The 20,609-nt window shown below is 38.7% G+C and overlaps 1 protein-coding gene across 1 annotated transcript in view; it reads right to left on the bottom strand.

Annotated features, from left to right (window-relative positions):
* The window catches only part of Ziz (dedicator of cytokinesis protein Ziz), a 542,949-nt gene that overhangs the window by 155,048 nt on the left and 367,292 nt on the right, over nucleotides 1–20,609 (bottom strand). The window contains exons 23-24 of the mRNA XM_067151766.2: nucleotides 7,644–7,941; nucleotides 7,390–7,537 (exon numbers count right to left, since the gene is read on the bottom strand). Coding sequence (XP_067007867.2) covers nucleotides 7,390–7,537; nucleotides 7,644–7,941 — 446 coding nt within the window. The remainder of the gene's footprint in view (nucleotides 1–7,389; nucleotides 7,538–7,643; nucleotides 7,942–20,609) is intronic.

Below are 20,609 nucleotides of genomic sequence, written 5' to 3'. Positions count from 1 at the left end.
TTAAAGTTAACTGTTCACTCATCATCCTTATTGTTAAACGACGGTCTGATATCACAAATCTAATTCCCTCCATGGGAACTTAGAATTTTCCATTCGGAAAGGCGGGCAATAATTCCATTGTGGAGATTTATCTTTTTTTGCTAGTTGTTTTATGTCGCACCGACACAGATAGGTCTACATAAAATCAGCATGGTCCGTATCGCACTTCAATAGATTCACAATTAAGTATTTATTATTTTCCACCTAGTCGATACAATGATTGCTTAAGGCAATTTAATGGTTAAAAGTGGTACATGTTTCGTATTTTATCAACATCTTCAGATACGTAACACTGTTTAGATGAAAAATATATAAAATTGACAAAGTAATGCTTAAGAGGAAGTGTCCTTAAAATTAACATAAGATTGACAACATTAAAACAAACAAAAACGATAGGTCTTACGGCGACGATGGGACAGGAAAGGGCTAGGAGTGGGAAGGAAGCGGCCGTGGCCTTAATTAAGGTACAGCCCCAGCATTTGCCTGGTGTGAAAATGGGAAACCACGGAAAACCATTTTCAGGGCTGCCGACAGTGGGGTTTGAACCTACTATCTCCCGAATACTGGATACTGGCCGCACTTAAGCGACTGCAGCTATCGAGCTCGGTGGAGATTTATCTCCCGTATGCAGTTATCAGACTGTGCCTCTTATAATGGGCTTCTGATAAGTTCACCTGCATACACCCCAGCGTTAGTGGGTAGGGTCTCACACATCCCAGTCTGATGAGTCTAGTGTCAGACCTAAGATGAAACGCTAGTTAATAGAGCAAACGCCTGAAAAGCCTTACATCTGATCTGATATCACAAGAGCCCTCACATGTTCAACATTTTCGTCAGTTTTTGAAGTTGAAGGTCTCCCTGAGAGAGGTTCATCTTCAACGTGTTCTCGGCCTTCCAAAAATGATTTGTGAAAGCGGAAAACTTGTGCTCTTGATAAGCAATGTTCCCCATAGACCTGTTGACGACCCCTAGCACAAAACTTTATCGCACAACGTTGCTCTAAATTCCGATGCTCCATTTCTGAAACACGCAACAAAAACACAACTTTACTGATGACGCTGTAAAAATAATGTGTTAGCTGTACGAAGTTGCAACTCGGACTGAGGAGGTGGAAGGGATAAACAAACCGGTCTAGCACAGGCCGGTAGACACAACGTTGCCATATCGCCCTCAGTGCTGCCAGTCTCATTACTTTTCTCACATGCCTCGTAATTAATCATTTGAGGATCATCCTCATCAGGTGGTAAACAAACATAACATGTATTAAATCTGCCTCACTTTACAAAAGTATGGGTCACTCCTAGACATTTACTTTCTTGTAGCAGAAAAAGAAGCAAATAACAGAGCACCATTATTGTTTGTAATCGTCGTCGTCGTCATCATTTCCCCTTTTACAGCCGACCGAGTAGAGGCAAATATGGTTCCTCTCCTTTTCGTCCTGTCTCTCCACCGTTCATCACCCAACACCGTGTTCCACTTCAGGTTCCATTATCCTATGCTGTTCTTCACAGAGTCCACCCATTGCAATCTCGGTCTTCCTCATTCTCTCTTCCCTGTCATCCATTTTACAGTGCTTATCTTGGCAGTCTTTCTTCTTTCAACTGCTTCACGTGTACAGACCACCTCAATCTGTTCCAGTTTGTCACTTAGTTTTTGCACATTTAGCTCATTTCACACGTCTTCATTTGGCACTATCCCTTCTTGTCTTCTGTACAATCTTCTTAAGACGCCGTCTCCATGCAAAGGTTGGCAATCCTCACAGCCAGCTCTGATCTTGACAACGCAACATGAAAAGCTTTTTCTGATGCACATCTGTGCCATCTTCAAATGGCCTTTAGCCATGAATTTTTCTGTATAATTCCCCTCAGGAATTTCATTTTAGCTGCCTGTGCTCTACTCTCATCTCTCTGAGTAATTATCCAGGTTTCTGCTGCATATGTCATTATAGGTAAGCAATATCCCTTGTACATTACTTCTTTAGACTTCATTGGTACAACTTTATTCCATATTAATCACCATACCCGGTGGTAAAATGCACTCTCCAGCTGTATCCTTCTATTAATTTTCATTTCCAGTCTTTCATTTTCTGTCTGTTCACTTTCCAAATATTTGAAGTGGTATTCTATTTCCAGTTCGTTGTCTCCAATTATGATAGCTCCTTTTTCTTCTTTTACTTCCTCTACTCATCATCATTGTCTTGCTCTTCTCCACATAGATCCTCAGTCCCCATTGTTCAGTCTTTCTATTCAGTACATTCAGCTGTTGTTCCTCCTCCTCCTCGTCTTCTCCCACGATCACATCATCATCCGCAAACATCATTGCATTTATTGATTTCCCTCTATAATCCCTTGCTGCCTTTATGATGTCATCCATCACCATTATGAAGAGTAAAGGTGACAACACACTCCCTTGTTTTAGCCCATTTTCAATTCCAATACTACCCACTGTTGTCCTCACACAGACGTAGCAGTTATAATTTTTTTTTAAATTTGGTTTACATCACACCAACATGGATAGGTCTCATGGCAATGATGGGATAGGAAAGAGCTAGGAGTGGAAAGAAAGCGGCCGTGGCCAATTCGCTCAGAAACAGTTATCATATATTGCTTTTATCATTGTTATTAGTTCCCTGCCAAGCCCTTGTGTCTCAGGCTTTTCCAAACTCTTGTTGTGTGGATGCTGTCATATGCCTTTCCTAAGTCTATAAAAGTCATTACTACATATATCCTTCTCATATTCCCAGCTCCCTCTCATGTTCTGTCTAAGAATGAAAATGGGTTTTACTGTTGACCTTCCACTTATGAATCCAAATTGTTCCTCTTGTGACTTGGCATCTTTTCTCTTCTTCTTTCAAATATCCTTATATTTGTAATGTAATGGAAACAAGAACTAAAATTACCTCAAGATTTCTCCTGAGTGAAGTGCGAAGTTTTGTAGTATTGCCGTTTAACATTCATTGAATCTAAACTGTACACCCTTTCATCTAACAAATACGACAGGGTACAGTAATGTTCAGGTTCGATACGCCTAGTAAGTGGACAATGAATACATGCATTCTGAAAATTCAGTTATTGCCTTTCATAACAAAAAATGCTCCATTTGGATGTATGATCATGGCATCTGTTGTTAATGTGATACTCATGCAAACATGAGCTAAATTTGCATTCTTGTGTTCAAAAAGACTAGAGCAGGAAAATATCTACAGAAATATTTCTCGCCCAGAAAAAGGACCCTGGAAAGATTTTGAATGAATCTACTGCTGCAAATGCACCGTTTAAATCTTTGACATGACACATGAATCATGTGCTACTAATCGACATGCAACCCTCAGCTGAACGCTCAGGTCAGTTTCACTTTAGCAGTTGTCCCATGCTAACTGACATCTGACCAGTCTTAGTACTCTCAGACGTGTTCTATCATAACATTGCAGTTTAAAGAGAGTAATTACATTGCAGATCAAAAGAACCTGGTCACCTATGAAATTTCTGTTCAGCATGTACATTTTAAGTGCGCACATTTGAAATTTTAGTCTCATTTTAAATATAACATTTAATCATTTTTACTGATGGAATTTAGATAACAAAAACTGGTAATAATAACTTTAAACCTGTGCTGATACAGACTGTATTTGTTTACTAAAGTAATTTAAATAAGCCCGGCCCCGTGGTGTAGGGGTAGCGTGCCTGCCTCTTACCTGGAGGCCCAGGGTTTGATTCCTGGTCAGGTCGGGGATTTTTACCTGGACCTGAGGGCTGGTTCGAGGTCCACTCAGCCTACGTGATTAGAATTGAGGAGCTATCTGACGGCAAGATGGCGGCCAAGGCCCTTCAAGGACTGTAGTGCCATGGGGTTTGGTTTGGTTTAGTTTAAATAAAGCCTATTTTTGTCTCATGTTGGGAATCACAGCCTTCATTTAAGCTATCAACCATGGTAATCAATTCAGTATTTTTCACACAATTTTACTGATGCTGCACATTTTAAAAAATATACAGTTTCTATACTGTTTACAATCCGTTCAGTAATGGTAGGATAAAGGTCTATGTAGAGCAACAGTTAGTGAGGGTTAACAGTTGAATTAGGAAATTCTAATAGAATAAACCTAGTTAGTAAAACTTGCATCCTGTCTAACCAGAGTTACCTGCTATGGAATCAAGAAGATCATACAGCCAGCAACTCAATGCAGAGTGTTGGGCAGTGGTAAATATCCTGACTCTCTAAAGGGGCCAACGGCTTTGGGTGTAGGAGCTTCCTTAGTGGGTGCTGGTCCCTCAATAGAGGAAATGCCACTGAAATTCAGCAGGCAGCATCTGTTCTCCAGGTTAGGGATGGCCTTATTGAAACCTGGCAGATAGGTATAAAATTCCTTTAGGTGTGGTGAGCACGTTGTAATAATTGCCTATATGAAGCGTCAAAATAGGTCAGAACAAATCTAAGGAGTACCCCAGAAGCTACACACATCTCTTGTGTCTCCAGGGAGGTGCAACAAGTGGATGGAGGTCAATGATCCACAACCTGAACCAAGAGCTCCCTGGATAAAAGTGATGGAAGAAGCAGAAGCAGAAGAAATGCGATACAACATTTTTTTTTAAATCAAACAACATTCAGGTATTGCTTTACGGTTTCTAAAGAAAAAATTATAACAGCTGATCTAGAATGTAACATACCCTACAGCACACAAATACAGCGGAACCTCAATTCTCCCTTTTTGGAGGGACCACGGAAAAAAAAAACAACGTACAACACAGGAAAGCGGAAAATCCAGGAACGAATGAACCATCAACTATTAGGCTAAACATCACAAAGATGAAATATGTACAGTATTCTTATGATCTTACAAACACTCCTAAACCAAACCAAACTACAGCCCTAAAGGGCCTTCACCTATCAAGCAACCGCTGCTCTGTCCGAAGGCCTGCAGATTACAAGGTGACACACGGTCAGTGTGACGAATCCTCTCGGCCATTATTCCTGGCTCTCTAGACTGGGGTCGCCATCTCACCATTAAATAGCTCTTCAATTAAAGGTAATCGTAGAAAAAGTGCCTGGAACCAGCCCTCATATCCAGGTAAGAATGCCTGACCTGACCGGGAATCGAACCCAGGCCCTCCAGGTGAGAGGCAGGCAACTCAGACTGCGGGGCCGGTTTCAAACCTTGATTACCGGTACCGACTTAAAAATCTCGAAACTTTACATTCATTGTTACGGGGAAAACTTATTTCAGTTCAGCAACTTTGATCAGCCAAACTCTTCGAAAAATCTAATACCAGTAACGCCAAGCCAAGCAACAATCGACCACAAGTAGTTTTTAATTTTCTAATCTAATAAAATAAAGCACATTAGATACAAAAGCGCCCAACATGATGGCACAATCCCTTTTTTTTTAAATCTTTAATTGTAATTTGGTCACCGGTATACTGTTTGTAGTCATTTTAAGGAAATCTTGTACCCCGTAAATTAGGCTTACATCGACTTTTAAAGGTTATGTTGAACTCGAGAATATGGTTTCGGATATAAGTATCGATCCTCAAGTTGTCGAATACATTATATTCAATTCTGCCCGTCACTAATCACAATCAAATTGGAAAGAGAAAAATATCAACACTTCTGAAATTACGGTTATTCGCGACCTTGAGTCAGCTGGAAAGCGCGCTCGCTGTACAAGTCGGTACGACTGCGAAATGATACGTGCAACATCTGTTCTGGTCTCGATACATAATGGTATACGATAACTAAATTTGTGTTACTTAAGAAGGAGCAGTTTCGATTCCTGCCTGAAAGCCCAGTGACTATACAGTGCCCTGAGGGAAGTGTCGAAAACCTGTTCGGCGATACACTCGAAAAAAGTGAAAACATGTAACCCTCAACATAATGTACATTTTTTGCAATTCAAACATTTTTGTTTATATTCATTTATAGGAAGGGGAGTTAGGGACTGGAATAACTTACCAAGGGAAATGATCAATAATTTTCCAATTTCTTTGCGATCATTTAAGAAAAGGCTAGGAAAACAACACATAGGGAATCTGCCACCTGGGCGACTGCCCTAAATGCAGATCAGTAGTGACTGATTGATTGATTTTACGAAAACTCGTTCCGTCTTCAAGTCGATCTGTCGAAATACGTTCTGTGTTTTTCCAATTGTTGTGGACACTCTCTGCTTTACGATTTCCGAAGATTATCTAAACAATACCACCCAAATGCGATGCTGAGATGGTTGATCCCTTATACAAGTTCACCGCAAATCGCTTTTCCAGTACGGTACAGTACTTCCTCATATTACCGCAATGACGGGACGTTAACACCAAGATCCGTAAGTATGCCATAGCCATCCTTTCATGAGATACAGTTTCTTGAAAAATGCATAATCAAGGATTTAGCATTGATGGGACTGAAATTTCTGGACGGATGATCCGGGAAATAATTTCTTCGAGGAACGGATAATGTGGGATTTTTACAACGTGACTGAATTAGGATGATCGCGGGACTACGTAATTTGAACGAATAATGCGAGAAAACGTAGTTTCCGGGAATGTATAATCGAAGGTTCTACTGTATTAGCGAGTTACACAAGGCAGGTGAGCTAAAATTGCATTTGTGTATTCAAAAGATGCAAACAACAAGAATAATTCTCAATTATTACAATGGGCTCGCCACACCCGAAGGCATTTTATACATATCTGCCAGGTTTCAATAAGGCCATCCCTAACCTGGAGAACAGATGCTGCCTGCTGGGTTTCAGTGGCATTTCCTCTATTGAGGGACCAGCACCCAACTAAGGAAACTCCTCTGTCCAAATCAGGAAAATAGTGCAGTGTACAAACAGTAAAACAAATATTTTTTTGATAATTTACAGGGGAAATGTACCAGAGGTTTTAATATACATACATAATACAGTGACAAACACTACAATATTCAGTATACAAGTTTCCATGAGTACACAAGGAACTCCATAATTCCTACATTAATAGAAAACCAACTTTCATAGAGAAGATGAACATAGTGATCTCTTACAGTCAGTCCCGATACTTATCCCATCACCAAGCGAGTTGGCTGTGTGGTTAGGGGGCGCAGAGCTGGGAGCTTGCATTCGGGAGATAGTGTGTTAGAATTCCACAGTTGGCAGACCTGAAGATGGTTTTCCATGGTTTGGCATTTTCACACCATGCAAGTGCTGGTGTTGTACCTTAATTAAGGCCACTTCCTTTCCATCTTTCCTATCCCATTATCGCCATAAGACCTATCTGTGTTTGTGTGACGTAAAGCAACTTTAAACAATTTTAACACACACAAAAAAAAACACTTATCCCATCATGAAGAAGTTACACCTTACAGCTGTACAATAATGTTTACCTGGAGTGTCGTTTGAGTAAATGCTCCTTATTCGATTCAAGGTCTTCACGGATAATAGCAGTCTCCTGTGATGCAGTAGAATGAGCATCACCAGACATTGTAGAAGTATCTGACTCCAGGCTAACAGAAGAGCTCCCATTTAGCATGACTACAACAAAAGATAAACTGAAAATAATCTTATGCAACGCACATTAAAGAAAATTCTGAACAAGGATAAATATCAAAGATAGGTTCATAAAAAAGCTTGAACTCACCCTGACCTGCAATGGCTGCAAAATAGGAAGAGTCTCTTGCATGCATAGAGGCACGAACAGATGAATTGCTGTCCAGCAGCATAGTAAATCTGTGCATTGATTTTGGGGTGTCTGTTGATGCTGTATCTTTGAAGTTTAAGTAAGAACTACTGGAAGACATTCGACTAGAGGAGTTGTACACATTGTGGTACTCAGTGCGCTTGTTGGTCTGTTCTTGACCGGTATTCAGACGGTTCAAATTCTCAAGCACAACAGTGAGCAACGGAACATACAATGTGGCAATACGAGCCAGCTGACCCTAAAGGAAGAAATATTTAATTAGTTTAAATAGATGCCTTCATGAATGAAAATAAAATTAATAATTACAAAAAAATACACAGTTCTGTACTATAAATAAATTTACCACCACATACACATTTCCATCATGGAAAACCATTACTGTATCTACCTTTTTGTTTTTAAGTTCACTGACTATGTAGTGAGGCAATCAGTTAGTTTCACTTTTTGTCAGAGAAGACATTAGTAGAGCCCTGCATGGATGCAGATATCTGCAAAGTTAGTGTCTTGGTGGATGCAAACTGCATGGCAGTGCAGATAATTTTTCTGATAATTTCTAAATAATGAAATTGATTTTCACTTGGGTATACTCTTAGTTTTGCTTGTGGTTAGGCAACCCTTGACAATGGTATTGGAGAATGGTGATATATAAAGAGCCTTGAGACCATAGAGCCATAAATGTGACCTAAACCTAACTGGCTCCTGCCTGCAATTAGTGGAAGGAAAGAACAAAGGTTCCAAAAGGGAGCCACTCAATGCATCTGTAGTTGTCGAAAGAGGGAATCCCTCAAAAACCTGTGACTTTAGGGAGTCTGGCCTGTTGTGTTATGTTAATAGATCTACCCTTTTCAATACCTTGGATGTAATAAGTCAAATATTTACAATATCCACGGATAACTATTTGTGGATGCGGATGAAGAAAGAACGCATGCGGATAATATTTTGTGTATCCAAACAGGGCTCTAGACATTAATAAATACAGTGCAATATCTTGATATAAATTTAAACAAAAGTTTGGAATAACAGCATACAGGTGATTCTATTTATCAAGATGCCCGATTCATAGCACTATCGGGACCTTACACTGCAGACAATGTTAACAATTGATGTGCTTTATGCCCATATCCTAATCCCATTAATCTACCTCTCCTGCCATGGTACACATGCAGGATTTCACTATTTCAGTAATACACAGACACATCAATCATTGCTCGTTCTGGCATGCACGTACATGTCACATAGATGAACACAAGAACCCAAATAGTTGCACTACTTCTGGCTGTCATATTTATTTATTTATTTATTTATTTATTTATTTATTTATTTATTTATTTATTTATTTATTTATTTATTTATTTATTTATTTATTTATTTATTTATTCACTAAGCACAAGATACAGCTACACTAAGCAAATTTCACTTGTACGGTCATCAGACTATTTAACAAACGTAAACTTTCATAATAAAATATAACAAACATAACAAAATATAACAAGATCAGGTACACAGCCTACTAATAACAACTGTCCAAATCGAAGACTATGAGAATGTCCATGTTCATAGCCAAGTCGTCGTGGGTCAAGATGACGGTATAATCCCTTCACATCAACTTATCTTTAAGAGACTATTTATACCCCTCCCGAATATGCTTTTATTTGATGCTATATCAAGCTCTTGTCTCCTATTAATATTGTTAAAGAGTATTCGGAGGCGGATTAGGAAAGATCATTGAAGTTTTGAGTGCTGAGTGTGGGGAAGGTGGAGAAACTCTTTGGTTCTGGTGGAGCGGGAAGGAACACGGAGAGAGAAGAGTGAGACAAGATGTTCCGAGCGGTAATGCCCATTTAAGATCCCGTGGAGGAAATTCAGGTCACCTACCTGTCGCCCGATGTGCAGCCGGTGACATATTAATTGCCATTAATACCTGCTGCGTAGACATATTTCTGAGCTTGAGGTTTCTGTTCCTAACATTTACAGGAAAGAAGGACACTGCTCTGTCTAATTGCTTTGTGTTGGAGGGGGAGGCTGTTGTCCAAATCGGAGAGCAGTAGTTTAAGAGAGGTTGAATGATCGTAAGGAAGAAGTGACGGAGAGCAATGGGGTCAGAAATTTCTGTGAAGCGATAGAGAATGCCTAGTAATTTCATAGCCTTGGTTGTATATGTTTCTATATGGGTCTTAAATTGTAATTTTGTATCGAATATTACACCTAGGTCATGCTGTTGCGTAAGTACGGTAATGGGCTTGTCGAGTAGGTAATACGATTTAATGTCAAAAACTTCATTTTTAGTCCGTATTGAATCCAGATTTACATTAAGGAGTGAGGGTAATTGTTTCCACCTACTCAATCCTACAACAGTGTGACGTCATTAATACATCACGTATTTATTAGATTTCAACATTGGGACCGGTTTCGGCATTTGTGTTTGCCATCATCAGCCAAAAGTAAATTGTTACAAGGCTTTATACAAATCAATATTAACATAATTTTAAAATATATGTACATACAAATTGAACCATAGTCTTAAATTATTTTGTAATTTGGTGTACACCATAAAACTTTTAATTGAAACTAGTAGCATATTTCTTATGCAATATATTATAATTTGTTAACTCTGTACAATCTTTTGGATATGAATAGTTAAAACGTTGTCAAGTCCTTATAGTTGTTGCAAAATGCTGATTAAGCATCTAGTTCACTTAAAATCAATCTCTTAAAAAGTTCTTTACAGCTGCTTAGACCTTAAGAGCATATGGTTTTTCTTGGCAAATTATACATTCTAGTTACTAACATATATTAAAATAAATTCGCCTACTGTCATATTTGGAACATTAAACATATTTGTACTTGGTATGGAGATTCATTGCAGTACAAGTCTTTGGTAAAATCTATCTCTTAAAAATTACAGCTGCTTTTGACATTAAGAGTATTCAGTGTTCCTTGAGCAATTATATAATTTGGTTATTGACATGCATTAAAATCGGCTGATGTTATTTTAAAACATTAAACATTTTTATGTTCGGTATGGAGGTCCATTGTAGTAAAGGTCTTTAATGATAAACAGTTCCTCATAAAATGAATGTTAGCGAACTATAAAAAGGGAGTTCACTCTGTCTTGGTAGAATGCAAAGTTTAATGACAATCCTTTGTAATACAATGCCGTTGAATAATATTAATGTGCGTAATATTCTATGTTTTGATTGTAGTGTTCTTAATTGTGGATAGACTTGATAATAGTAGACTGGTGGACCGGATTTCTTGGAAACATTACGTTCAAAGGATTTGAGATTCTAGAAATATCTCGATCCAAGACGGACCTAAGAGAAGAAATATATTACGTATTAGCGTAACAGACACTGAGATAAGGAAAGCCCTATTTTATTTGTAAGTAGAAACTCACCTCAAGCACTAAGTCATCAAGAGTAAAGCCAAAGAGGAACTGCCTTCCGAAATGGCAGACAACAGACCGCGAGCACTAGCAGAGGGGCGGAGCATGTTATGTAGGGGAAGGGGTGATCGCGGTAATTTGAGGCTATTGGTCGGGAGGGCATGGATTACGGTGGGGATAGTAGGCAAGCATGTTACGTACATGAACAATGAACAATGAACAATCGGCTTCGTAACAGTAGTTGTCACCATACAATGCCAAGATTGGTAACCCCAAACTGCAGCTTGTAAGCAACCAACATCTACTCCCACATACTTTTGATCTGACTTTTCCCAAGCTACATAGGCTCATATTCAGATCAAACTGTTTGCGCAAGACTGCATGCAGTTAGACTCCAGTTCAGAAGGCCTATTAGACATGCAGCTTTGTGCCTAAGGATGTGAGTACACCCACGGAATTGAGCCCTTGCTCATCAACAATGCATCACTCAACAAGCAATAGAAGTCATTCATTTTATTTGAAGATTAAAGTTTCCTTTCAGACTGAATATTCTAAAATTATTAAATTCTACATGTTTTACATCTATATACACTACGAAGAAGAACTTTGCATTTTAACTCTTTTATTATGGTACTGTATAACATCCAACATTAACTTTTTTCCATACATTCATATGTCTTTTCCACAAGGTATCTATGAAATACTTTTCAAAGTATTGACTGTCATCTATTTCAACCTCATCTGGAAGATGAAGATGATGATGATGATGATGATGATGATGATGATGATGATGATGATGATGACGGTATAGCTAAGTAAGGTGTAGCTGGCCAGTGGTGGATTAAGCGTGCTTTCAAGACAAAACTGAGCTTCAGATTGAAGAACTCAATAAGATGACAGTAGCCAGGTGCATATAATGGCTACAGCCCGAAGCACCAGCTACAAAATTCAGATCAAGACCCAGTTGCTGGATTAGAACCTTGAATGTTCTAACTCACGGTGAATCACAGCACATTAAACCGGGCTTCCACTGTACTTTTATTACTTGATTCATTATTCTTTTAAACCCTAATTTATATGACTAGTATTCATTAGCATAACCTACTTGTTAAATGGACATACCCACCATATTCTATTTTTTCCAAGTGGCAATGGTATTTTTCAAGACAATAATGCACTATGCTACGAGGAACATTACTCTGACTTCTAATACACTGACTGACAAAAAAATTGAAGCGCCCAGAAAAAATGGTCAGATGTCAATGTAACTTCATACACTTACAGTACACAGTATCGGCGGGTATGTAAATGATTAGAGTTGCAATTCTCTGTGACAGGTAGAATAGCCACCAGAGTGCATTAGTGTTGTTAGTGTTTAGTGTTGTTACCAGGCTGGTTGGGAATAGAAAGGGCATGAACAGCGTCAGATGTTGAGCGATCACTGTGAAGGATAAAGAGATGCCGCGTACTTGTCTTAGACAGAGTTATCAGAACCTGACAGAGTTTGAAAGGAGCTTCATTGTAGGTCTCCATTCGGCCAGCTAGTCTAATCGTGCAATATCCAGATTTGTGGGGCATTCGGATATGACATTGGCCCTTCCATTTTTCCCCTCTGATAAGTGTTATGTAGAGGATGGCCAGGGTATCCTGCTATGGTAATGGAGTAGACCGTACAGCCAGAGTCTCAACACAGAGTGTTGGGCAGCGGAAAATAACCAGAGCACCCTAAAAAGCTAATGGCTTCCGGCAGTTGAGCCTTGAGGGAGGGATATGGTCCTTCAGTGGAGGAAATGCCACTGGAATCCATAATGACGGAGGGCAGTAGCTTCGTTATTAGTGCACATTGGCACCAGCCAAGATATCGGCTGATACAGTGATGTGACACACATTTGGGAGCGTAACCATAGTGGTGTAAGCGGTCTAAAAACTGTGAGAGGAAGGCAACAGGAAACCACCTCGTATTTAATCCCCAGGAAAATCTTTAGCATGACTGGAAAACTTAAAGCCAAGGTCCCCAGTCCCCAGCAGCCCTACAGTGGGCAGGGGGGTGATAAGAATCTCCGGGCCAGTCATGACTGAAGGATAGCAATGTGGAATGTTTGTAGCTTGTTTCAAAATTGAAAGAATCATAACGCCATCAGAGAGATGGAGAGATTCAAGATTGACGTTCTTGGCATCAGCAAAATGCATAGGCCTCGTTCAGGAAAGAGTGCAGTCAGTGGTTACCAGGTATATTCAGGAAAGAGTGTAGTCAGTGGTTACCAGGTATACTATTCCGGTAATGACGATCCTTGCTATCTTAATGGTGTGGGTTCCATTGTATATTGAGACATCAGTAAGTCTGTGAAAACATTTGTACCAGTATCAGATAGAGCATGTTTATTACAGCTTAATGCACGACCAGTTTTGATGAATATCATCCAAGTATATGCTCCAACATGTGATGTGTCAGACGTTGATGTTGAAGATTTTTACACAAAAATCAAAGCAGCCCTGTCATACACCGAACCATCTGAGATAAACATTGTGATGGGTGATTTCAATGCTAAAGTCGGCTGGGCTGATAGTCTCTTGCAACGGGCTGATCTAGTCGGTGACTACGGATTAGGAGCAAGCAATCCCCGAGGTGATCGACTGGTCCAGATGTGCCAGGAGGAGGGCCTTATTATAGCAAACACATATTTCCAACTATCTCCAAGTCGCCTTTATACATGGACCTGAAATGCTGATAGCAGTATTAGGAACCAGACTGATCACATCACAATTAACAAGTGGTTCTGAATTTCTATCAAATGTGTGAAAACATACCCTGGTGCCAATATCAACTCAGACCATAGCCTACTGTTTGCTTCTATGAATCTCAGGCTGAAGAAATGCCATTTAAAGGATGAAGTTCAGTCAGCCCTACGTGTAAAACTTGTGGAAGTTCAATACAGCATGAATGTAAATGATGTTGAAGGCACTTGAAATCACATCAAATGTGCAATTAATGACATAAGTAAAATTCACCCTTTGCCATTCCTCATTCACAGGCGGATGCCCGGCTGTAATTACCGTGTTTTCTGACAGAGTCCTTTAAATCCCAATAGGCACAGCAGCATAAATACTAGATATAATAAAAATCTTCCGGGCTGTAGCTGAAACGTCTGGACGAAATGAGAGGAGTAGACCACGGCATAATAGCCTGGAAGATTTTTATTATATTGAGACCGGCCATGAAAGCCTTCAAACTTTGATAAATACCAGACTTTAAAAGAAAATAACTAGAAGTCAGACAAATAAAGATATAAATGTAATTTTTTTCCACTTCGTTCCTAAATGATTATTGCATATAAATGTGTACTCAACCCCAATTTTGAATATTCACTTTTCTCTCCTGATGGTATTCCAAAAAGCACCCCGTCCTGCACAGTGGTAGATCGCATAGCTTACATTTGAATGTTGTTTGTTTGCCTCTCCCAGAAGCTGCCCTATTTTTCATTTGTAAATACAAAGCACATATTTTGGCTTGACCAGGTATCTTCACAAGAGAATGAAATAATTTAGGGGATGAACAGCCGATGGATAAACTTCTTTTACAGCCCGTACGTTGGCGGGATATGAAATTCCCGATCAGCTGTTGCACCAAGTTGCGCCGGAAGTTCAGCTGTCTGCTTCCATGAGCTGAGAGAGCTGGTCGGTTACTCATATCATAAAGAATAAAAATGTTCACAACGTACACATTAATCACAAAACTAGCAGTTTCCCGCTGGCTCTGCCCGCAATGTACAATGTATGGTGTTGTTCGTTACTATCCTCACGGATGTATTTGCAAAGTTCCGACTTGATGAAATAAAGCACATGATCTGCTGCGGTAATAGAATGTAATATTGTGTCAAGAACACTTGAAAATACATTACACAAAGAAATTGAATTAAACGTTCCTTGGAACAACACTACGCGCCGAACTATTAAAAAGTCCTTCAAAGATCTTAGTCATGGAGACAAATGTACTCATAACAATTCTCATAATCTACAAATGTAAGTAGTTATTACCTCAAAAGAAAGTGCTTGATCCACTGAGCGTTTTTAGACCAAAACGAACTGCATACCTCAATTAGAACGAAAGATATGATTGGTTCAATGAGAAAAAATGTTGAAGAAATGAGCTGTCAAATTGAATGTGCACTCATAACTTTGCTCAAAATGAACCAATTTGAATAGTTAAGAGCTGAAATGAAAGAACCTGATCCACTGAGTGTTCTTAGGCCAAAACGAACTCCGTACCTCAATTAGAACCAGAGATATGATTGCTTCAAAGATACAAAAAATTGAAAAAATGAAATAATTTGAGGAAGGTGACAAATTTGTGCATGAATACCCTTTAAGTTAAAACAAAAATGAAGGAAATCGACCAGATAGAATGGCTGGACTGACTGACTTTAGTTTTCATAAATTTTTTAAATATATAGATTAGCAGTTTCCCGCTGGCTCCGCCCGCAATGTGCAAAGTATGGTGTTGTTTGTTACCCTCCTCACAGATGTATTTGCAAAGTTCCGACTTAATGAAATAAAGCACATGATCTGCTGCGGTAATAGAATGTAATATTATGTCAACAAAATACTTGAAAATACATCACACAAAGAAACTGAATTAAATGTTCCTTGGAGCAACACTACCCACTGAATTGTTGAAAAGTCCTTGAAAGATCTTTGTCATGGAGACAAATATACTCATAACTTTTCTCCGAATCTAGTAATTTAAGTACTTATTACCTCAAAAGAAAGCGCTTGATCCACTGAGTGTTTTTAGACCAAAACGAACTGCGTACCTCTTCTTCTTCTTCTTTCGGTGCCTATCCGTTTCGGATGTTGGCGATCATGATGGCTATTTTCGTCTTGTTTGTGGCAGAGCGGAACAGTTCAACTGATGACATATTGCACCAGCCTCTAAGATTGTCAAGCCAAGATATTCTTCTTCTTCCAGGACCTCTTTTGCTGTTGATTTTCCCCTGGAGTATTTTTTGGAGTAGGTTGTATCTATCTGTGTTGCGCATTATATGTCCCAGATACTGCAGCTTTCGGCATTTCACTATCTTGATCAACTGAGGTGTTGTGTTCATCCTTCTCATTACTTCCACGTTTGTAATTCTCTGGGTGCAAGATATTCTCAGGATCCGCCTATAAAGCCATGTTTCAAAGGCCTCAATTAGAACAAAAGATTTAATTGCTTCAATGAGAAAAAAATGTTGAAGATATCGGACATCAAATTGAATGTGCACTCATAACTTTCCTCAGAATCAACCAATTTGAATAGTTAAGAGCTGAAATGAAAGATCTTGATCCACTGAGTGTTCCTAGGTCAAAACAAACTCCGTACCTCAATTAGAGCCAAAGACATGGTAGCTTCAAAGAGACAAAAATTTGAAAAAATCAAATAATTTGAGGAAGGCGAAAGTTAAGTGATTTATAGTGCCTGGTGACAAATCTTTGCATGAATACCTTTCAGTTAAGAAAAAAAATGAAGGAAATCGACCAGATAGAATGGGCGTACTGACTGACTTTAGTTTTCATCAATTTTTTTAATTAATCACAAAATGAAAAATTAAATTCCACCATTCTTTAAATGATCGCCCAACCTCCTAGTATTATCTTTTCTGATTGCTGATGTCCACGCCACCCATATGTTTTGTATAATTTATGACAGCACGAGGACACGCAATTTCTATTTCTTCATTGCCTTTACCGGTTTTTCGTTTCACTGTACCATCATTCACAGAATCTGAATTTGTTGACAGCATAAGAACAGAATCTTGCCAGATTGTTGCTGTTACACCTTCATTTTGCATTTTTGTACATTCTCCCTGCTTGCGTTTCAACTGTGCAGGTTTCCTAAACTTTTCAGGCCAACCCTTTCTATTTACTCTCGTTGTTGCACAACTATAGCTGTTATGGGTTAGCAATAATTTCATCAGTTTTGCAGAACTGAAAAAGTTATCGAAGTAAATGTGATGCCACTTTCCCCGGTATGACTGTCAGGTGTAAAACCACCTGCTCTTCTAATAATAAATTCTGGTCCTGTGTTCCTTTTTTCCCCTTGTAAATCTCACATTTCAGAAGGTAGCCACTTCTACTGTCAGCAATACCCCCTGCTTTGATACCCCATTTGGTGGGTTTCCCTATGAGGTACTGTTTCAAGAAAAATCTTCCCTTGAAACCGATCATAGCTTCATCTACTGTGAGTTTCCGGCCAGGTGTGTACAAAATTCTGAAATTTTCCGTAAGTTGCTGAGCTGGTCTTGCTTTGTGCAGAATATCGTAATGTTCATCTTGTAGTGTTGGCGTGTTTACATGGCTATTCAGATGTAAACATTGCCCAAGTTTCCTAAACAGTTTCAGTGCCACTGCCTGCCTTACTAATGGGCAAATGCACAAGTCTCCTAGGAAGTAATCGTCTATTTCAGGTAAAACAAGCAATCCCATGTACATATGCCCTTATTTCATCAACGTTAGTGTCATGCCAGGTAGTATCAAGAGTGCCACTTTTTCTTCGTAAATATTCGGCATGAATATTTGTCTGCTCTGCTACTAGCTCATAAAATTCCGATCCTACAAATAATTCAAAAAAATATTTTTCTGAACTCCCGGAAGGTAAATTGTGATTTCGACCGGCACTGTTTTCCCATATTTTCAGTTCATCAAAACGAATATTGTGACTCCAGATCACTAGTAACATATCTTTGTAGCCCTGTCCCTAGATCTTCACACAATATTTTTTCGTGCTCATGATTCTCAAAATCATTATCACTACTACATTCATCAGAATACAATTCTGAACCACAACTAGAAAGCTCACTATCTCCACTAACTTCTAATATATCTTCACTTTCGGATTCTTTCTTTCATACCTTTCCACACAACTCCGCAATTTGATGACGTATGAACTTGAACAAGAATAATCTCTAACTGAAAGACAATATTTATAAAGCAGGTCTGCTTGGGAAATACACATAGGAAATGCTGTCAATACACAAGAACCCTCAATATTTCTCTCAACACACTTCTAATGAATGGGAGTGTGATGAGTGCTTTGGAGCGTTCAGCACAACAGGTGGGTGATAATATTCAGGTGCTCTGGAGCGTTAGGGACAGCAAAGAGTCAAGGGATGCTGGAAGAAGGGAAAACAAGCCGTGGATGACAGAAGAAATTCTGAAGCTGATGGACCAGAGAAGGTGTTTTAAGAACAAAGATCCTGTAAAGTACAAAAGTTTGCAGAAGTTAATACGAAAAAAAGTAAGGAATGCAAAAGTACAACAATTCTCTGAGGAATGCATCGAAATAGAATTACTGAATTCAAAACATGATTTTTTCACCATGTACAAGAAAGTGAAACAAGTAATTGGTGCATACAACAAGAAGGTTAATGGAATCCTCCTTAATAAGAATGGTGACATCTTACCGAGCACAGAAGAGAAACTGAAGGAATAGATGGAATATGTACAAAATCTCTTCTTGAATCACAGAAATGAGGATCATGGTGCTTGGGCACAACGATGATGTGGATATCACATGTGTAGAGTACGCCATAAGAACAGCGAAGAATGGGAAGGCTCCATGACCTGATGAGATGTATGCTGAGATACTCAAACTGCTTGAGAAAGAAAAATCCCTTTCATTATTAGTTGACCTATTCAACAGTATTCACCGCAGTGGAACCATTCCTCACGACTGGCTCAAATCAACTTTCGTAATATTGCCTAAGAAAGCCAATGCAAAATTCTGCAATGAATTAGTTTGATGAGCCACGTTCTGAAAGTATTCCTAAAGGTCTTGCATTCGAGAATTTATCATAAATATGAGGAGAATATCGGAACATCACCAGTTTGGCTTCAGACATGGTTTCAAATCAAATCAAATCAAAATCTCTTTATTTGCAAATGAGGTGTTTACCTCGGTGGCAAATGGTACACTAAAATACATTATTGTCAAGCACTAAATATTAAATTAACAAGAGAATAAAATTTTCCTATAATACAATATTATATAATTTACACTAATAATTTTTTCTATTAAACACACAGCTCATCCTTAATAAATTTACTTTGTTTACACAATTCTACTTATAATATCTCCTGTACTACTTACAAATATAGTCATCTGATATACAGTATGTGGAATTACTTCAAATGATACTGTACAACTGGTATAAGATTAAAATTTACATTGCATTTACATTGCATTTATTTACTTTTTCTTTTCTTTACCCATTCTGGAACCTAAGTAGCATAATGACCTGCTGCATCTTAACCAGAGCCCCTTTTACCACCACTTTTCAGAGTTCCTGAAGGGCCTTCACAGCTACCGTACGGTCCCAGGGCCCACGAAGTCCTCCCTGTACTTCACCCCTACAGGCAGTCCCCTACTTTGGCTGTCCAAACTCCTTAGACCAGGGGATGGAATTAATTTATTCACACACATTCTTTATTTACATTAACCTGCACTGGTTGAATGCCCTCTAACAATTAATTTATTTTCTCTGTTGCTGTTTATTCTCTTTTTGAATATCTGTACAGATTTTGAAAAAGGATCAAACACTACCCCTGGTAAACTGTTCCACTCCTTCACACCCTTCCCAATGAATGAAAATTTACCCCAATCGCTTCTGCTAAAATTCCTTCTAATTTTATATTTGTGGTTGGTCCTGCCGATATAATTATTTTCCAACTGAAGCCTCTCACGGATATCTCCCCATGCTGCTTCTCCAGTATAGGCTCTATATAAACCTATAAGTCTAGTTTTCTCCCTTCTCTTACTTAAAGTTTTCCTACCCTAGTTTCTTTAATATTTCTGATACACTACTCTTTCTCCTGAAATCCCCTGTCACAAATCTTGCTGCTTTCCTCTGCACACTATCTATTTCTTTTATTAGGTATTCTTGGTGAGGATCCCAAACACTGTTTGCATATTCCAATAATGGACGAACCATACTTAAGTAACTTTTCTCTTTTAATTCTTTGCTGCATCCTTTAAGTAGCCTCATTATGGCATGTAACGATCTGTATGCTTTCCAAACAATGTCATCCACATGACCCTTCCAGTGCAAATTACTTTCAAATTTTACACCTAAGTATTTGCACTTGCCATCTTTTGGGATAACTACCCCATCCAAAGTATATTCAAATTCAGTTTTAAAACTCCTGTTTGTAAATGTTGTAACAGTTGATTTGCCTCCATTAACCTTCATGTTATTCTCTTCAACCCATTGTTGGATACTCTCAAGGTCCCTTTGTAATTCTGAACAATCCTCAATGGTATTTATTTCCCTATAAACAATTATGTCATCTGCATACAATCTTATTTTTGATGTTATATTGTTCCCTAAATCATTCACGTATATTAAGAAAAGTAACAGACCGATTATACAACCCTGTGCAATTCCCTTCCAAACTTTCTCTTCCTGCGATACGTTAATTCCCACTTTGACTTTCTGAACCCTCGAATTTAGAAATGTTTTTACCCAGCGTGTAACCCTTACGTCCAA

This window comes from Anabrus simplex, chromosome 7 (assembly GCF_040414725.1).
Source record: "Anabrus simplex isolate iqAnaSimp1 chromosome 7, ASM4041472v1, whole genome shotgun sequence".
Lineage (NCBI taxonomy): Eukaryota > Metazoa > Arthropoda > Insecta > Orthoptera > Tettigoniidae > Anabrus > Anabrus simplex.
This window is presented reverse-complemented; position numbering and strand designations above follow the sequence as displayed.